The sequence below is a fragment of the Rhinopithecus roxellana genome, chromosome 7 (assembly GCF_007565055.1).
Source record: "Rhinopithecus roxellana isolate Shanxi Qingling chromosome 7, ASM756505v1, whole genome shotgun sequence".
NCBI lineage: Eukaryota > Metazoa > Chordata > Mammalia > Primates > Cercopithecidae > Rhinopithecus > Rhinopithecus roxellana.
In genome coordinates, this window is record NC_044555.1 from 74202214 (window position 1) to 74222259 (window position 20046).

The 20046-nt window shown below is 41.4% G+C and overlaps 1 protein-coding gene and 1 pseudogene across 1 annotated transcript; both read right to left on the minus strand.

Moving 5' to 3' along the window:
* Nucleotides 1-877: 877 nt before the first annotated feature.
* On the minus strand, nucleotides 878-1922 carry LOC104665235 (annotated as a pseudogene).
* A 6724-nt stretch (nucleotides 1923-8646) lies between these two features.
* FAM9A (family with sequence similarity 9 member A) lies at nucleotides 8647-18211 on the minus strand. Its single transcript, XM_030933641.1, has 8 exons — nucleotides 18127-18211; nucleotides 16217-16345; nucleotides 15610-15730; nucleotides 15396-15427; nucleotides 13510-13624; nucleotides 12410-12671; nucleotides 10980-11078; nucleotides 8647-8715 (listed from the first exon to the last, which is right to left on the minus strand). The coding sequence occupies exons 1-8, from the start codon at nucleotides 18209-18211 to the stop codon at nucleotides 8647-8649; spliced, it is 912 nt and encodes a 303-aa protein (XP_030789501.1).
* Nucleotides 18212-20046: the final 1835 nt, after the last annotated feature.

Here is a 20046-nt window from a genome sequence, read left to right on the forward strand (position 1 = left end):
CCAGTGTGCCTCAGGGTCCTTATCTGTCGCATGGTGATAATGCCTACTTGAAAAGGTCGTTGTGATAATTCAATGAGATAAGGTAGTCCAGCCCTGAGCATAGTGCCTGGTCCATAGGAAGTGTTCCATATTTATCTCCAGCCCGTGGACCTTTTTTCGGGAAGTTTAAATTTTTTTTCCACTCTCAAAAAAGCCTCTTGGTTTTGAACTTGAAGCTGTTGTAGTGCTGCAGTCGGACAGTAGAGGGCAATCTCGGTATTGCCATCGCGGAGAGCTGGACACCGGGCTGTGTGGGTCCGGACTGTGAGTGCACAGGTGATGTCGGCCGGCTCCTGGGTACCCACCCAGCTCGCTTACCTAGTAGCTCCCCTCCCGGGGTTGAGAGTCCTGGGCCTGAGCCTACAGCCTCGGCCATCTGGTCCCCCACTTAATCTCCCACTGCTAGTTATAAACAAATCTCGGCCGGGCGCGGTGGCTCAAGCCTGTAATCCCAGCACTTTGGGAGGCCGAGGCGGGTGGATCACGAGGTCAGGAGATCAAGACCATCCTGGCTAACACGGTGAAACCCCGTCTCTACTAAAAATACAAAAAAAAAAAAAAGAAAAAGAAAAAACTAGCCGGGCCTGGCGGCGGCGCCTGTAGTCCCAGCTACTCGGAGGCTGAGGCGGGAGAATGGCGGGAACCCGGGAGGCGGAGCTTGCAGTGAGCGATCGGGAACCCGGGAGGCGGAGCTTGCAGTGAGCTGAGATCGCGCCACTACACTCCAACCTGGGCCACAGGGCGAGACTCCGTCTCAAAACACAACAAAACAAAACAAAACAAATATAAACAAATCTCGTGCAAACCTCCCGGGCTCATCCCCAGTCCCGCGGAGCGGCTAGACGTTGATGAAGGATCCCTGGTCGCCTTTGGCCGTCTCGGTCTCCAGGCAGCGCCCCTTCCTCTGTGTGACGTGGGGTTCCGGTGGAATCTGGCATAGCAGCGCAGCCCTGCCAGGCAGTCTTGGTGATGGTCGCACGGTTCCGCTTCGGCTGATGTTTCGTTACTGTCACTGGAGAGTTTACCCTGGTTTTTCTTTCTTCTTTGCAGAGGGCCCACCATCAGGTTTTAAGTTTTCATAATCGGTCCAGTCGAACAAGGCCATGTCCAACGTGGGTATCACCTCCCCGTCAGGCCTGCGCTGTGCCTGGGGCCGCAGGGAGGTGATGGGCAGGATCAGGGAATCTTCTGTGGCAGGTGCTGCCTCAAAGGTGGTGAGGAAGAGCATGGTGGGGGCCCGACTGGCGGAATATTGCTCCATGGCCGCATCCAGCTCCTTGGCTTCGGAGAGCTCCGCCTTCATCAGGGAGCTGGGACCTCGGACCAAGTCTCGGCCTCGGTGCAGCCTCAGCCTGTCCCTGCGTCTCTTGTGCTCCCTGCTGCGTTTCCTGGCCCTCTCCCACCCTGGAGACCGATTCTGCTTCTTGGGGTAGGGCAACTCGAGCCCCAGGCACAGGTCCTTGACCCGCAGCAGGCCCTGCAGGACTCTGCTTAGGCAGCGGCCCCTCAGACACTGGCAGCCTGGAAGCCTGCCTGGTGGCGGTGACCACAGCCCCATCCTGGGCCTCCCTGGGCAGGCGTGAGCCCCACTCCTTGCCTGGGCCGCGCTGGCGGTGGTGGCTGGCCTGAGGCGACCACAGTGCTGGGCCAGGGAGGTCGATGTGATTCTCGGGGAGATTCTGAGCAGGAGTCCCAGGTGCAAGGGCATTTGCCAGGCTCAGCTCCAGGGGCAGCAGGAGGGCTAGGACTAGGGCCGCCAGGGAGGAGGCGGAGGGGCGCCGGGCCGAGCACCCGCGGGGGCCTAGCGCAGCAGAGGGTGAGCCGCAGAGCCGGGACTGCGGCGTGGAGGTGCGCGGGCGGTGGGAGGATGTCAGAACTACCATTTGATCCAGCAATCCCACTACCGGGTATCTACCCAGAGGAAAAGAAGTCATTATACGAAAAAGATACTTGCACGAGCATGTTTGCAGCAGCACAATTCTCAATTGCAAAAACATGGAACCAACCCAAATGCCCATTAGTCAATGAGTGGACAAAGAAACTGTAATATATATCATATTTTTCATATATATTTATCATATATATCAGATTTATCAAATATATATCAGATATATATTTATCATATATATGAGATAAAAAACTATGCAGTCATAAAAAAGAATGAATTAATGGCTTTCCTAGTGACCTGGATGAGACTGGAGACTATTATTTTAAGTGAAGTAACTCAGGAATTGAAAACCAAACATTGTTATGTTCTCATTCCTAAGTGGGAGCTAAGCTATGAGGATGCAAAGGCATAAGAATGACACAATGGACTTTGGGGACTCAGGAGGAAAGGGTGAGAAGCGGGTGAGGGATAAAAGACTACAAATTGGTTCAGTGTATACTGCTCGAGTGATGTGTGCACCAAAATCTCACAAATCACCACTAAAGAACTTACTCATGTGACCAAACACCACCTGCTCCTCAATAACCCATGGAAATAAAATTAAAATAAATAAAAATAAATTTTAAAAAATAAAAAAGCATTACGAAGTCAAATTCAGAAAAAGAGATGGAAACATGGTTTAAAATGACCCCAATATAACAACTTTCAAATTCTGAACACAAATAGGGATGCGACTATTTGTTTGTTTTAGTGCCTATAGAAATTGTATTATAACCAGGCTTTTATAGCCATTTGTTGAAAAAAAAGTACAACGTAAAGTGAATACACTAATCAAGAAAGCTGTATATATGCTATATATATATATACATTTTTCATATATGTCCATAGGGTAATGTCTATCATTCTGGAGAAGTTGCCTGGAGCTGTTTAGTACATTTTAACTAATGTTCCTAAAAAAAAAAAAAAAAAAAAAAAAGAATTTCTCCTAAATTCAGACACCACTTCATTGGTTAATTCATTTTGTAATCCATCCATTCACTCAATATCTCAGCAAATATTTTTAGTGGCCTTTTTTTTTTTTTTCCTTTTAGTAAAGGAGTATGCTAGGCCAGGCATGGTGGCTCATTGCTTGTAATCCTAGCACTTTGGGACACCGAGGTGGGACAATCACTTGAGCCAGGAGTTGGAAACTAGCCTAGGCAACATAGTGAGACCCTGTGTCTACTAATAATAGCTAAATTTAAAAAATATATTTTAAAAAAGGACTATGCTAGTTCTATAAGGTATCCAAAGCTTATTTGATAAAAATTCCAGGCTCTATAAATTTATAGAAGAATGGGAAATAATTTTCTTTTATCAGTAAATTATATCATTGTACTTAAAATGTTTCGATTTGGCTTTGATTTTAAGAAATGCAAGGAAATATAAAATGGTTTACATTAATTATATATTGTACATATTTATATGCAAATATTTACAATATGTATTAAAATGTATATGTGGTATATTATTCAACCTTGTGAATTTAGGAAAAAAGAGATTTATACATTTTAAAACTTCCTTGTATGAAAAAAAATTCTGGAAACTATAAGTGTGAGCTATCTACATTAGTGTTTCTGTGTTTGCCAAAACAGTATTACAGCCCAAAGGGGAATGACTGAGGACAGATAACTTGGCCAAATGCCCCCGGCTAGAAAAGCGAGGAGACTGCATCAAACTCACTCCAAAAGCCAATCAAAGAATAACTTAAAACTGCTGTCACTCACTTAGATTTTGCTTCCTGGTCCTCAGTGTCAGTTGATGAGGTTTGGAAATAAGCACATGTATCTGTCTATACTGAAGGGAATCTACTATGGCACCAGTTCAAAACACTGCATGAGCAGTCGAGAGAAAAAATTTACCAGAACATGCTTAATGGTAAATCAGAAATGACATGTATGAAATGACATGCATGAAAACATGGGGCTGCAATTTGAAAATATTGGAAAATGAGTCATCTATGTTTGCAGAACCAATCAGATCTTGGACTGATAACACTTTGTAAGTTGCAATTGCTGGATATCATGTATCTATGTGATCAGGACCATCTGTAATGATGAATGGTTCATGTTCACACAGCTTCAAATGCCTGATTTCTGAAATGATCAACTATTTATTAGCTGTAAGGTAAGGGCAATGATGCCTATTATCTTCTCCTGTGCTTAGTGGAGATGTTAAAATTCGTTTATGGAGCTACAAAGATTATGACATGCAATAAAACTTCTAAACTATGTAATAACATCCAAGGTAGGATTTTGTGGATTGTGTGTTAGTAATGATATTTAAAGAGAATATTAACATTTTGTTAAGCAAATATATTAATATATTAATTATGTGATAATTTTAATTTTAATTACAATAAATTAATTTTATCATAAGCATCTTCTTTCCTATTTACACATAAAACTCTTGCAAATTCAAATAATAAAAAATGATGTTTTTAATCTGTACTCAAGAATAGACAGTCATATGTTTTATATAGAAAGAGAGTCTATTTCAACATGGCAAAACTCCTTCTCTCCTAAAAATACAAAAATTACTTGGGCATGGTGATGCATGCCTGTGGTCCTAGCTACTCGGGAGTCTGAGATGGGAGGATGACTTGAGGCCAGCGGGCAGAGGTTGCAGTCATCTATGATTACACCACTGGCCTCCAGCCTGGATGATAGAGGGAGACTGTCATAAAATAAATAAACAATAAAATAATAAAATAAATAAAATAAAATAAAATAGAAAGTGTACAGGTCAGCTGGATGCAGTGGCCCCTGCCTGTAATCCCAGCACTTTGGGAAGTTGAGGCAGGAGGATCACTTGAGGCCAGGAGTTCAAGACCAGTCTGGGCAACACACTGAGACCATGTCTTTAGAAAACACACACACAAAAAATCAGCCAGTATGGCAGCACACGCCTGTATTCCCAGGTACTCGGGAGGCCTGAAGTGAGAGGATCACTTGAGCCATCGCATACAATTTGCAGCCAGGTGGCAGACAGTACAGACCTCAAAGCCTCCACTAACTCAATGAACCCCTTCCCCAGCACACGGACACACACACAAAGACTTACACTCATGTCGCTTGCTTATGGGAGCCGGCGTTTCTCCTTGGGGGTAACAAGGATGAGCTTTTTATTGTCACTGTGGTTTCTCGGCTTATGCAAGTCAACACCTTTGGACAAGGGCTGAGAAGAAGTTGGAATCCATCCTACCTCCCTCTTTATAATGGTGCCATTTAAAAAATTATTCTGTAGAGACGAGATCTTGCTATATTGGCCAGGGTGGTCTCAAACTCCTGGCCTCAGGTGATTCTCCCACCCCTGCCTCCCAAAGCGCCGGGATTGCAGGCATGAGCTACTGTGCCCACCTAAAACAATGCTATTTTAAAGATGAGGTGCATTTAAAGAAAGGGTGTATTTGGTAGGCAAAATAAGTACCTTCCAAAGATGTCCAGGAACTCATCCCTGGAACCTGTGAACATGTGAGACGACAAGGCAAGGGAGGAAATGAGCTGGAAGGTGCTAATGACAGGTACCGATCAGCTGGCCTGAAACATGGATATTATCCTGGGTTATCTCTAGGGGAATCCAGTGGAATCCCAAGGGTCTTTCTAAGTGTGAGAGAGGCAAGAGAAAGGAACCAGAAAGCCACATGAGAAGGCTCTGACCCCCCAAAATCCTGGCTTTTAAGATGAAGAAAGAGGCCATGAGATAAGGAATGACAGGAGCTTTCAGAATCTGAAAAACACAAGCAAACAGGTCCTCCCCTACAACCCTCAGAAGGGACACTGCCCCACTGCCATCTTGAATGTTAACCCAAAGGCACTCAGTCCAGACTTTACATTGAAACTACAGAACTGCAGGGTAATAAATGTTTGTTTTTATGTTTAATTCCAAACATTTCAGAAACTTATTTTAATTGACAAACTTAAATGATATATACCATCTACAACAGGTTGCTTTGAAATATGTATAGATTGTGAAATAACTACGTCAAGCTAGTTGACATTTGCATTACTTCACCTAAGTATAATTTTCTTTGTGGTGAGAACTCTTAAAATCTACCCTCTTCGCAATCTTTAAAAATCCAGTATTATCATTATCTGTTGTCACCATGTTTTACAATAGAGCTCTTGAACTTACTCCTCCTAACTGAAATCTTGTACCCTTTGGCCAACATCTCCCCAACCTTCCACCTCCCCCAGCTCCTGGTAACCATCATTCTATTCTCTGTCTCTGTGAGTTCAGCTGTTTTAGATTCCATATAAAAGTGAGATAATGCAGCCAGGCTCGGTGGCTCACGCCTGTAATCCCAGCAATTTGGGAGGCTGAGGTGGAAATATCACTTGAAGCCAGGAATTTGAGATTGGCCTGGGCAACACAGGGAGACTGCATCTCTCAAAAGAATATATATTTTAGTTGGGCGTGGTGTGCACACCTGTGTTACCAGACACTCTGAAGGCTGAGGTGGGAGGATCGCTTGAACCCAAAGGTCAAGGTTGCAGTGAGCTATGATCACACTACTACTGCACTCCGGCTCAGCCAGAGTGAGACAATATCTCTAAAAAAAAAAAAAAAAAGTGACTTCAAGTATACAGTTACTCACTTGATAGTAAGGGGTGGCATAAATATCAACTGTTCCATCACTAAGTACATTTTGGCTTCTTTCTCATCCGTCCACTATAGAAGAAATAGTCAGATAGCCCAGTATGTACAACAGAACTCGCACATGAACCTCTGCTGTGCTTATTTTGCCTCTGTAACTACTGAAAGAAATCTCAAGTAAGGATCTTCTTAGAAACTTAAAGTAGCACTTAGGAGTACTTAGTACTACCAACACACGCTTTGGGTAAAAGGAAAGTTCTTTACGAAAATGCAAACTTCAGGAATTAAATGTTCCCCACAGGGACTAACTTATTCCTGTATAAGTGATTATAGGCAGAAAAACAGAATCTGAATGAACTTCCTTTTTTTCTTAAACTTGGAAAACCTAGAAAAGGTAAGAGTGGTATATAGGGGCCAATTAAAATAAAAAGCACAAGGAAAAATGAGAGTAAGTCGCTCCTCTCGTCCCAGTGAGGGTATTGTGTTTTGAACAATTCATGAATGGAATTTCAGAAACTCAGCAAAAGAATACATTTAACTGACTTACTCCAAATATATTCTGAATTTCATATTTACTAAATAAAGTGTTTCCAAATGAACATTTTTTTACATGTTGTTACATGTAAAATTCCTTTTACATGCAAAAACGTGTACATCTTTTAAACATGTTTTTGCATGCAAAAATATCTTTTTAAACATGTTGTTATATGTTGTTACATGTGAAAATTGCACATTCAGAAAATGAAAGGTAGGTGAATTCATCATTCAAGTTTTTAGATGCAGGTAGATTTAAACTTCCACATAATCCATGAATATTAAACTGGAAAAACAAAGCATTCTACATAATTTACCTTGCCACAGATGTGAAATAATTGTAAGCATACATAAATGTTAACAAAATACTTTCAATCAATGCTAAGAGGAGGTATCATTGAATGATGGACCAAAACAAACTAAATGGTATTTTGATGTCTGTGGAAATGACATGCCCACAAAGGAGTAGCTCAGCACTGATATTAATATATCTTGCTCAGTTGCCTTAATTATTTATAGTAGTTTAATTTTTTCAAGAACACAAATGTTAATCTATTTTTAATAATTTTGATAAGGCCATAAAATGTATCTATTTTTTGAATTCCTACTTTCATTGGAATTGCCTCTTTATCCTAATGAGTAAATACAAAAGAATGCATAGAAAGGATAGCTTTTGTCATCGTCTTCTTGTTTTCTGAGAAAGAGTCTTGCTCTTGTTGCCCAGGCTGGAGTGCAGTGGCACAGTCTTGGCTCACTGCAACCTCCGACTCCGGGGTTCAAGCGATCCTCCTGCCTCAGCCTCCTGAGTAGCTGGGACTACAGGTGCATGCCACCATGCCTGGCCAATTTTTGTATTTTTAGTAGAGATGGGGTTTCACCATGTTGGCCAGGCTGGTCTCAAATTCCTGACCTCAAGTGATCCACTCCCCTCGGCCTCCCAAAGTGCTGGGATTACAGGCATGAGCCACCACACCCGGCAGGTTTTGTCTTCTTTTATTAAAGAAAAATGTACTTTTCTATGCCCATGCTTTCTACATTTTTGGAACTGATACGGATCCACAGAGGCGAACTGAAATCTAAATTATCTTTAATGTTAAAATTTAATTGACCGTGTACATAACTATGCAATTCCTGCTTTCTCACAGAAGTGTCTAGGATTCATTCAACAGATCATAGAAACAAGGTCTGGCATTTAACAGACAAATGACAGAGGAGCTATACCGATTTATACAACAATTATCAAAACACTATCATGTAGTTTACTGTAGTTCAAGTTGTGCTATCAAAACATTATCATGTAGTTTACTGTAGTTCAAGTTGTGCTTGTATCATATAACATAGGTTCAAGTTCTTTCTTCAGTCATCAGAATAACAGAGGTTGAAGAGACAACTAAGTGTCAACTCTTCCAAAAGCTGTTTCAAAAAAAAATTAAGTAACTGTGGTACACATTTCTGCAAATAAAATATTCCAGTGCTTACACCAATCCTGAATTTTTAATATTAAATATGCACTACTTACAGTTCTGACACGAGTTTATTTAAAAACACGGCTAGTTATCAAGTTCACTTTCTTCATCGGAAGAAATGATGCAATAATTGTCTTTAGAGTCCTTGGTAGCCTAAAAGAAAAAGTCTAGTTCACTGACAAACCACCACTTTACATCTCACGTTTTAAACAGGGTTAATCAGATGTCAAAAGGAAACAACTTTTAATATTCAAAGGATGCTGGTTATTTATTTCAAATCGAAGAAAACTGTAATCAATACATGGAGCTCCAAATACCCACTTAAATTTTTTAATGCCAGATTTCAGTGAAATATTATTTTAGCAGGTCCAACTGTCATGTACTTTGCTTGAATAAAATGGGTTGATGAGCATCTTAAGGTCAAGATGGAGCAAAGACAGAAAAAGACAGGCAGGCTTATATCATGAAATATATTTTTTCAGCAGGATTATCAGCAACAGTCTACGTAATGTGGTTTCCATTGAAGGGATAAAATGGTCGGTGATATGACCTCATCAAGTTAGAGAAAACGTAACTATGTTTGAAATATATACTATTCCCTCAACAAGTAGTTCAACAGTTCCTACTCCCTAAAATGTTGTATGTTAATGCTGAGGAAGATGTAAAAAATGTAAGCATAATCTCTTCCATAATCCTGTGACATAAGCAAATGCACAAACAAAAAAATTAATATAAAACTTGTGTAACTGCTATGGAAGGGCAACTCACTCAGATGTGTAGCCAAAAATGGAGACTGATGTTGACTTAGTTGGCAAAAGGTTTAAATTGGTCAAAAAAAAATTGTTAAAGCATTGTGAGGGAAGAGCATGAGAAAAGCATGAGCGTAACAGTGAATTCCTTCAGGGAAAGCTGTCAACCTGGATAGGCAGGAGCAAAGCCAGAGGGCGGCAAAACAAACTGAAGAGGGGTCACGTAAAGTGGGGAGTCTCTGAATATCTAAGAACTGAGATGGGGCACCACTGACAGGCTGGGAAGAGCAAAGGGTTAGGAAGCATTTTAGGAAGGGGAGGGTTGTAGGAAGGTAATATTGCCGATCAATGAAGGATGGCTCAGAAGAGAAGAGAGAACTCAGAAAAGAGTTTAATAGTACAAGCAAGGAAGAATGAGGTCTTGAACTAGGGCAGCTGCAGTGGGAATTTTAAAAAAAGAAATTTAAGGGCCATTACAGAGGTAAAACTTGCCTCATGATAACTGTATGGAAAGGATAAGGGACTCAGAAGAGTCCAAGATGATAGCAAAGTTCCTACCTTAAGTGGTAACATGTAGCATTAACATTACAGGAAAACTTCTAGTCTCATGTTCATACCAATTAATAAATGGTGTCTGGGGAGCATTATAGCAACATGTTCTCTACTTGTAACTTCTATTTAAATAACTGTTTGTGTATAGATCATCCTCAACTTTCTTGAAAATTTTATTTTCAAACTCTTTTCTCAGTTTATTTAACACATCTCAGTTAGTGTAGAGGAGTAACATATGAACATGTATTTTCACAAGGTTATTAAAAAGAATACCTTATTTCCCAGAAAAGAATTCCACTGTTACCTAAATAATATACATCTACATGAAGAAGAAGTGATTGCCCGATGACAACTTGCTAATGTGCTATACGACAGCAGATAATTCACAATTCACAACGTGTTAATAATCTGCTGGCTTTCCCATTCTCTTATACATCTGAACCATCCCTTATGATTACAAATTGTCATGTAAAACCATTACTGATAATTTTGTGAGTGAATATGCCATAAAACACTCCTGTATTATAGCAGGAAATAAAAGAGACACTCAGTAGTTACACTTGCCTACTTCTTATTTAACTAAAACTCTTGAAACATCACAAGTAAAAAAGACACCCAGAAAGGATTTATGGTCTTCTTGCCTTCCACCATAGATTTGTCATTGACGTCCTGAAAACTGAAAATAAAATCATTAAAACCCATTTATGCCTAGTGTTCCATTATTGGAACGCTAACCTTGTGGGAGTCATGTATATCCTACCACTCAAGATCATCGCCAAGGTCTGATTTTTCACACACAAAAAACGTGCAGCTTCTGGCATAAATGGGTCAATGTGTTAATAAAATGTCAATTTTATACGCAAGATGTATATTTCCAGGTAAAATTTCCAATTTACCTTTTCCTGTTCTAAGTAACTCCCACAAAACTATTCATGAATCCTAAAAATACATTTACCAATTATGTTAAATTTGGAACAATACATTCAAAGTGAAAATGGTAAGTAATTTAAAATGCATAACCAAAATATCTTTGCATACATTCAGAAACAAGTAGACTTTCTTCTGTTATGCACGTGGTGTATTTTATAATGTATTATGCTACCAAATAGAACAGACCTTTATGAATTGCTCACGTAGCAGCTTCACCTCTTTCAGCCCCTGTCTCCTAACACTTGTATGTTGTTGACACCTCTTCTGTTTTTCTTGAAATGCTTTCTAGAAGTACAAAAAAGTAGTGATGAAAATTGGGTAACTTTTAATACTTACAAAACATAATACTGCATTAGCTTTATAGGAATACTCTTTAAATCTATACTTCTTAACACTTTCTTTTAAACAACGTTTATGACCAATTTTAAAGAACTGTGTTCACCACTCATATGCTAAAATGATATAATGACCTTTTTCATCGGTCATTGAGTAAGGAATCTTCTTTCTTCTACATACATATTCAACACATATGTCTTAATTATTGATTTTGAATGTAGAGTATTTGATGACCCTTCCTATAATTTGTTGACTACAGATGGGTAAGATCTATACAGAAATTAACTAAGAAACATTCTTTCTTACTAAGATTTTAAACTGGTATTAAATCTTGGTCATTTCAGTATGCACATAGATGAACCTTACAAAAATGATGGCCTTTCTGCGCCTTGACCTAATCTCCAACAACAGTGTTCTCCTCTCCTCTACATGGCACTCACTTATACAGTCATCTCCTAGATTTTGTCATTCCCAATGACTGCAACACCTACGTAATATTAATAATAGCAATGATAAAGAGCAATCATGGGTCAGATCACATCCTGAAAAACTTAAATAAACCCGTTACACAGGAACCCTTCAATCCTCCAAATAACTCTGACATAGGTACTCTTACCATGTCTCCTTTTGTAGACAAGGAAATTTCGGCACAGAGATAAATAATTTACCCGTGGTTCCCGAGCTAGCAATGGTCAAGCTGGAGTTGAATCACAAGCAGTGGGGCTGCAGTGCCCCAGCCCTTGACCACTGCACTCAGCTGTTTCTCCACCTTCCCAACATACAGCCACTACCTTCCTGCCACTGTAGGTCACTCACTTCAGTACTACAGCTCAGGAGTCTGTTGGGATATGACACCCAACGAATGGAACACTTTTCACTGCCCATTGCCCACCCCCATGTGCTTAGGTAACTCAGTTCCAGCTGAAACTCCACGGCCAGTCATCATATCCCCATCCCTGCGTCTATTCCCTGCCCAACTCTCCCTCTATCAACGTGCTTGGCTACACCCCAACCCAGGAAATTCCAATCCTACAGCTGCTTTTGCACAAATATGCCAACTGGGCTCACTTTGACTTCTTAATCGCTATGATGCTGACCTCAGTTGGACCACAAATGCTGCGTGGCAATTATATTCCCCTGGTACATGAGTCCACTAACGGGCCCCCCTCTCTGGGCTCATGCTCTCTTCCTTCTTTGCTGGATTTCTGCATGAACAATTACTCCCTGAGACATTGATACAATAGGTTAATCATAAAGCTAAGCCTGATACCAACAATTACTTCTTCTTCTGTTTCTTCTCCTTCTCCTCCTCCTTCTTCTTCTTCTCTTTCTCCTCCTTCTTCTTCTTCTCTTTCTCCTCCTTCTTCTTCTTTCACCTCCTCCTCCTCCTCTTGTTCTCCTACTACTATTACTTCTGCTGCTGCTGCTGCTGCTGCTTCTGCTTCTGCTTCTTCTGCTTCTTCATCATCTTTCTGCTTGTCTGCGATGTATTCTTTAAGGACATTCAGCAACTTCCGAGTATGTCTATAATCACGCTTCTGCCTGTAACACATAATATGTAACACCGTCATATGTCATAGGGAGATGAAAAATTAATCCTATTCAAACTAAAACAGACTTGACAAATTTATCCTATAAAGTAGCAAGGGAGTAATAGCAGCTGAAATCCTTTTGGGGAAAGGTGAAATGAGTTACTCTCATTCTGAAAGGATTCCTTCCTAACTAGTAGAGCAGCTATCTTACATTCTTTACGTGCTGAAGACAAAGGAGGGTTTACAGCACTATAAATTTCCCAGAAACAATCATTTTCTCTAAGAGCAGTTTACTTTTCATTTTCTCAAACTAAATAACATATGGGTTCTCATAAGTAAGTTCAAGAATATCATAGCCATTCATCCTGTAAGATTTCCCAAAAGAAATGCTTCACTAAACTATTTCTCCACATTGGCACAACAATGATTTTCTAAAAGGAATAGTGAAAACAATTTAACTAAAATAGATAACTTATTTACAACATAAGGTTGTCCCTTTCCACATAACTTAATATTGTTAAGGATTTACAGACTAAACGTTGAAGACATTTATCTTACATGCAGCTGCTGTATTTCTAGAAATGGATAAAAATTAATTTTACAGGAAGCCTATTTTTATCTGGAAGGCAAAAAGAGGTTATCTTCATTGGCTCCTAGGTAATATCTCTCAATTCTGTTAAACTGAGGTTATAAAACTAAAGAAACTTACCTGCTTAGGGAACAATCAAGTAAAATATGTTGTTCCCTAGAGATGCCAATATGTACAGGATAGTTTTTGAAATTATTTGCACCAACAAATACAAAAAAATGATATAAATATCACTATGCAAAAAAGCCAACAATCATACCTTTTTAGTTGTTTTTTTCTCAAAGCACGTTCAATTGTGTTCTTGGTTTTCCTATACGTGGCTTTATCTATTTTTATCATTTTTCTTTTTGCAGCAAGGTCCTCTTTAATGTCAGCTAGGTAGTAAATGAAAACGCATCAACAGTTAATGCTGAAAAGTAGTTTCTTCGCATACACTGAAATCAATGTGAGACATGATGGTTCAGCAATATCGGAAGGACATTTACATTGTAAAATGCAAAGATCACTTCAAAAAGCAAGATTTACTCATTTGTTTTCTGTAAAACCTTTTAGGTATTAATATCAGCACTCTAATTCCAATTGGTATAACTGCAAATCACTTAACTGATGGATGATGAAAAAAAGCAAATAATTAAAAGTTTCTATTTTTTAAATGTGCAGAAGGGGTTACAAACACAGACTCTAATTTCTACATTTATAAAATGTCTTGTAATTCAAAGGACATGTTTCCATGAAATACTGTCACAATTCATTATGCAAAACATACAAAAAAGTATCTTATTTAATAAGACCGTCAAAAGGGTAGAAATAATACACAATAAGAAAAACATTTTTTAAGCAACCTAGTGACTGATGCTATTAACTGTATTTTAATAAAAGAAGCATCGTCCATGGGTATAAAAATTTAGGCTTAAGTAAAGAAATACATTCAAAAACACTTTTGAAATATTTTCTTGGAGCTTTTTGTATGATATTTTTACCCATAGTGTTGTGTTTCAGAAAACTGTAATACTGCAAGGAATGCTTTCCTAAATGTGGTTTCACATTAGAGATCTACCATCAATTGCTAAAGATAGTTTTCAGCAATCATAAAAAATCTGCACCATAATACAAGTATTTTTTACAGTCTCCATCTATAATGCTCAGTTAGGCAGCTCACAAAACCAGCACTTAGTCACCAAGCAGAGCAAAGCTTTCCAAATATACTGCTTGTATGAATTATCACTATAGAAGAGCTGAAAACTGAATTGGGCTTTTTAAAAATATGAGTATTGTCTCTGTCGTCTCTACAGAAATGTTCTCAATTTTTTTTGAAAATATGGTCCTATAACAGTCAGTGCAACTAATAGTTCACATGGCAATACAAAATGTATGAGTTTTTGGATCCAGTTACATGTTTCTCACTGGGTAGAAAACTTGTCTTTCCTTTTCTAGTACAGTTTATTACTGGAATAATAATAGAATATCATCATTTTAGATAATTCGATTTTCTCTTGTATTTTAAAGAAAACAAAATCAGAATGCTGTGACAATGGAATAGCTAAATTAGGAACATAAAAACTCGTATTAAAAACTCTGAGTACATACGGACAGGAAGAGGACAGGAACATAAAAACTCATATTAAAAACTCTGAGTACATTGAGGGCAGAGGGTAGGAGGGTGAGGATGAAAACCACCCAGCAGGTGCTATGCTTACAACCTGGGTGACAAAATAATCTGTATACCAAACCCCTGTGACATGCAATTATCTATATAACAAACCTGCACCTGTACCCTCAAACCTAAAATAAAAGATAAAAAAACTTACACACTTAATCTGTGTACACTAAAAGAAACGAATACAGCTGTTTCTCCTCCAGTGTCCTCTAATATCCCCCAAATAATTAAATTTCCACGTGTATGAAAGAAAAGCCATCCCTCTCATTTCACCATTGTTAGAAGCATTCTCACATTCCACATCAACAATCAAAAAGGTAAGTATGAAAATTTATTAAACACATTACATTAAATACGTATGTTAAACGCTATATATGAGAAGAAGGCGTGTAAGACAGTCTTGTCATCCACTAATTCATATAACCTACTGTAACATTTGTATGGTTGAAAATAATTTTCAAAAACTACGAATAGCTCCTAGAACATACCTGCAATATATTCTAGCTTCATGGTATGAATCCTGTAAAAAAAAAAAAGTTACATCAAAATTTTAACATAATGCTACACAAAATGCCATGTTTGTTGGGAAGAAATGTCTTATGTGAAATGTTCTGCATAGAACAGAACAGTGATGACATGATCCGAAGCTGACTTTTCCCAAAATACTTTATCCGACAGGCAAAAGTGACTTAAACACTTTACCCCGTGTGTTCATCTTTTTCAGCAAAAGGTTCTCTTTCCCCACGCTCATTAGTTACATCTTCCTCCCTTGTTTCTGTAAAAGGGTTTCTTTCCTCATGTTCATCACTGACTGGATCCTTTCCTGCATTAAAATTTAAAAGACAAACCCTTTTTAGAGGAAAACGCTGTTGTAGACATTTTTCGTGGAGAAAGGTACCATTTGTGGACGTTTTTGGCTCTCTACCAATTAAAGCTTTAAAGCAGAGCTATGCATGGAATCACTGGGTCCCTGGCCAGTTTAGGGAGGCATTTTTGGAAGCCCTTCGGGTTCAAGTCCCAGTAAACAACGCTCACAGGTCAGACCCCTTGGATGTTAGGACCACACTCATGGAGAAGAGCTGCTCTGAGAGCATCTGTAACCCTGCTATGAGGGGGAGCCTCCCACGGGAAGCCTTAGGCCCTCGATCCTGCTTTGAAAAGCTGGGGCCTCTTAGCAGATGCATGGTGGACTCCAAAGCCACGAAGGGGCCAGGGGTCTCGGGCTGCCCGTGTGCCCCCCGCGCAGAGAGCAGACAGATCGTCTCCTTGGGCGTGCACCTTCTTCCGTGGCCCCTTGGGCTATGTTTACCTGCATGCTCCTTCACCGGGGCGGCCATAACTTGAGCCTCCAACTGAACCTTGGGAGCCCTCTTGCGGCGCTTCCTGCCCACGGGCTCCATGGTTGGCTGTCCTGCGAAGTTAGAAGCGATCCCTGAACCTGGTTGAGTGCAAAGTCAAACTAAGTTGGCTAAGGAAACAGGACATGTGAAAGGAGAGCCATCGGGATTGCGAGTTCAAGAAAGGGTGGGGCTGGCCCACCCCGTGTATCCTGTGGGAGCAGGAGGGGACGGAAAAGATGTCAGTGTCCCCTTTTATCCTTCCTGGCCCGTCCAGCCCGTCCCTGGGGCTGGTTGCAGAACTCACAGCTGCCTCGCACACCTGAATGGCCCCTGCAAGACCCTTGCGGTGCCCTTGGGACGCAGCTCGGCCCTGCCCCTTTGTTCCCCAGAGACCTGTGTGGCCCCGAGGACCATGGGTGACACAGGACCTGCCCAGCCATCTCCCGGGGAATGTCAGGGGCTGCACTCCCACTCGCTTGCCTGGATGCCCAGGTGACCCCTGGCAACTCCAAGTGTCCTGTCCTGATGGGCGGCCGAGCTGGAGGGACCAACTCGGACTGTCCCCCACAACACCCCCGCCCATCCCCTCCGCACACACTCCGCCCCTCCTCCTCCCCTCCCCACAGCCCCTGCCCATTCCCTCACCCCAGACACCCCACATCCCTCCCCTCCTCTGCCCCCATCCCTGGCCCCACACCCAGCCCCCACCTGTCTGCCACTCCCCGGACCCTCCCCCCTCCGCCACCTCCCCTCCCTTGCTCCCCTCTCCACCCTCTCCATTCCCTCACTCTCCCCTCCCCTGCCCCACCCCTCCCCCTTGCACACAACAGGTCAGCCGGCCGCTCAGCGCTTCACACCCTGGTTCCCAGAGGGCCTCGTGCTCACCCTCCTGCCTCCCTACCGCGAACACTTCAGCGGCTTCCTTACAGAACCTACAGACACTGGCACCACGAGGTTCTGTTACAAAAATGGGTCCTCAGTTCTCGTGAGAGCAGCTGGCCTGGCTATCCACGCTCCTCGCTGATTGGTCAGCTCAGCGCGCATGCGGGTGAAGGATCGTGTGGGGCCACGCCACCTGCTGGCACGCTCTCCCCCCTGCATAAGGGGATGCGCATAGTTGCTGTGGCCTGGGGTAGGGGTGGTTCTTTGGGGCCTCTGTCCCCAGAACCTTTCAGCTCCTCCTCCTGCGGAGGGACGCAAGGACTCGAGATGGAGGCCAAGTGGACGGGGCCTAGGACCTCGCCCCCGAGGTCTTTCCAGCCACCCCTGTCCCTTTGGCTGGAATGGCCTTTGCCTTGCAGGTGGAGCCCAGGCTCCCTCCCATGCCCTGTGTGTTTCCAACATGCCCAGCTGTACCCTTTTTATCAATGGATTGTGCTTTTATGTTTTTTGCTTGCTTGTTTGTTTTTTGAGACGGAGTCTCTCTCTGTCAGCTAGGCTGGAGTGCAGTGGCACGATCTTGGCTCACTGCAACCTCCATCTCCGGGGTTCAAGCGATTCTCCCACCTTAGCCTCTCAAGGAGCTGGGATTACAGGTGCGTGCCACCATTCCCAGCTAATTTTTGTATTTTTAGTAGAGACGGGGTTTCGTCATGTTGGCCAAGCTGGTGTCGAACTCCTGACATCGAAGTGATCCACCTGCCTCAGCCTCCCAAAGTGCTGGGATTACAGGCGTGAGCCACTAAGCCCAGACCCAAAGTCATGTTTTTAAAGGTATCAACTGTATGATGTATAGTTGTTTCCAAGAAATGACGACTAAAAGGTACTGATTGAGAAACTCTTGTCATTTCTTTCTTCAAAAAAAGTCAACTAGTTTCCTGCTAGTTCTTTCCACTTAAGTTGGTCATAGAAATCCCGGGGGTGACCCTCAGGTTGTCACCTTTCTTCTTGTTGCTGTAAGGTTGGCCTGCTGACAGTAACAGATACACCCCACTCTCGGTTATATCAGGATCAAGTAGATCCATTGGCCATGGAGTGATGGTCTTTTCAAGTCAGGCTATTTTGAGAGGTAATAAAATATTCGCGTACTTTAATTTATTTCTCTTTTGTACTTGCTTGTTTTAAAATACAGTTCTGCACATAAATATTTTTGGCAAGATGAACGATATAGATCTATTTTGTCACATTGCAGAACAAATTATTAAGTCAACAATGACTGTAAGTAGAACATTCTATTTCGTTATTAATTTTCATTAGACTTTCAAAACATTTTTCTGTATAATATATTCAGATATTTTGAATTCAGCAATGCAGTCAGATGCTGGGTGCAGTGGCTCATACCTGTAATCTCCGCACCTTGGGAGGCTGAGATGGGCAGATCACTGGAGGCCAGGAGTTCGAGACCACCCTGGCCAACATGGTGAAACTCCGTCTCTACCAAAATTACAAAAAAAATTAGGTGAGACCACGCCTGTAATCCCAGATACTTGGGTGGCTGAGGTACGAGAATTGTTTGAACCCAGGAAGTGAGGTTGCAGTGAACCGAGATCGCATCACGGCCCTCCAGCCTGGGCGACACAGCGAGACTCTGTCAAATAGAATAGAATAGAATAGAATAGAATAGAATAGAATAGAATAGAATAGAATAGAATAGAATAAAATAAAATAAAATTCTTATGTGATGATTATCTGAATTGTTTCTTTTTTCTTTACTTTTATTCTACATGGGTATTACTTCACTTGTTTTAAATAGTTGTGTGTTCATAATAAAGGCTCCCTTTTCTACATAGTTGGTTTTCCCTTCTTCCCTCAACATTTAAAAAAAATTTCTACAAAATCTAGACAATCAAGATTCTTCCTTTTGATTTAAGCTCAATTATTAATTTCTCCCCAACATTACAGTTTTTCAGCAGCTGGAAAATGGAACCAAATGATGTTTAATTCTTCCAGCAGTGATGTGAGGAAACCTGCACAGCCTATTGCTGCCCAGGGAGCTCCCCCAAGCCTGACATCTGGTGTGGTTTTGGGAGCATGAAGGCATGGCAGACTGTCTGCATGACCGAACTTAGTCGCCAGCCCCTCCAGAGGTCAAGACTGATACCAGGTGACCCAAAGCTCCTACTATAAATCATCAGCATTAACTATCTAGCATGACTCAAAGCTCCAGGTAAACAAACACATTATGATCAGGCGGGATATTCCAAGGGCTTAGAGGTTATCTCCTGGAAGGCTGTCAAAGAACAGACCTTTCTTTGGAAAGTGCAGGGTTTGGACAACACAGACTTGCTGAGCTAACCTACTACTGCACTCTCAGTGAGTGGCTCATTCAGCTCTTAGAGTTCTGTCTCTCTCTTCCTAAATGTTCAGATCCTTATGGATGGAAAATCTGGGAAACACAGCACTCATTGTAAACACACCATTCCTAAAATTCAGCTCCTCTTCAACAACCCGGGCTTTTGAACTGGGGCAAAGTCACTATGCCAGGATGACATTTTTTTTTTTAACCTTAGAATGATTTCCTCCCAGGTGGCTCCTCATCGTTCAGGTAACAAGGCTCCTGGATGACCCATGGCATCTACAAGGCACACCAGAGTCTGAATCACAGCTTATTTTCTGGATTGCCCTTGGACTCAGCAGGATGATTCCACATCTTCCAAATTCTAGATATCCTGATATCACAATACTTTTTATCCCTGTTTCTTAATGAAAGGGTAAATGGAGGTAGAGGTGTTTCTCAACAACCTGCAACAACACATTTTTCTTTTAATTATTCAGTACTTAATTGGAAATCAAAGCCCTTTTCTAATGTATTGATAACATTGGGAATTGATGACTACTGTGTAGTTGTACTTAACCTACA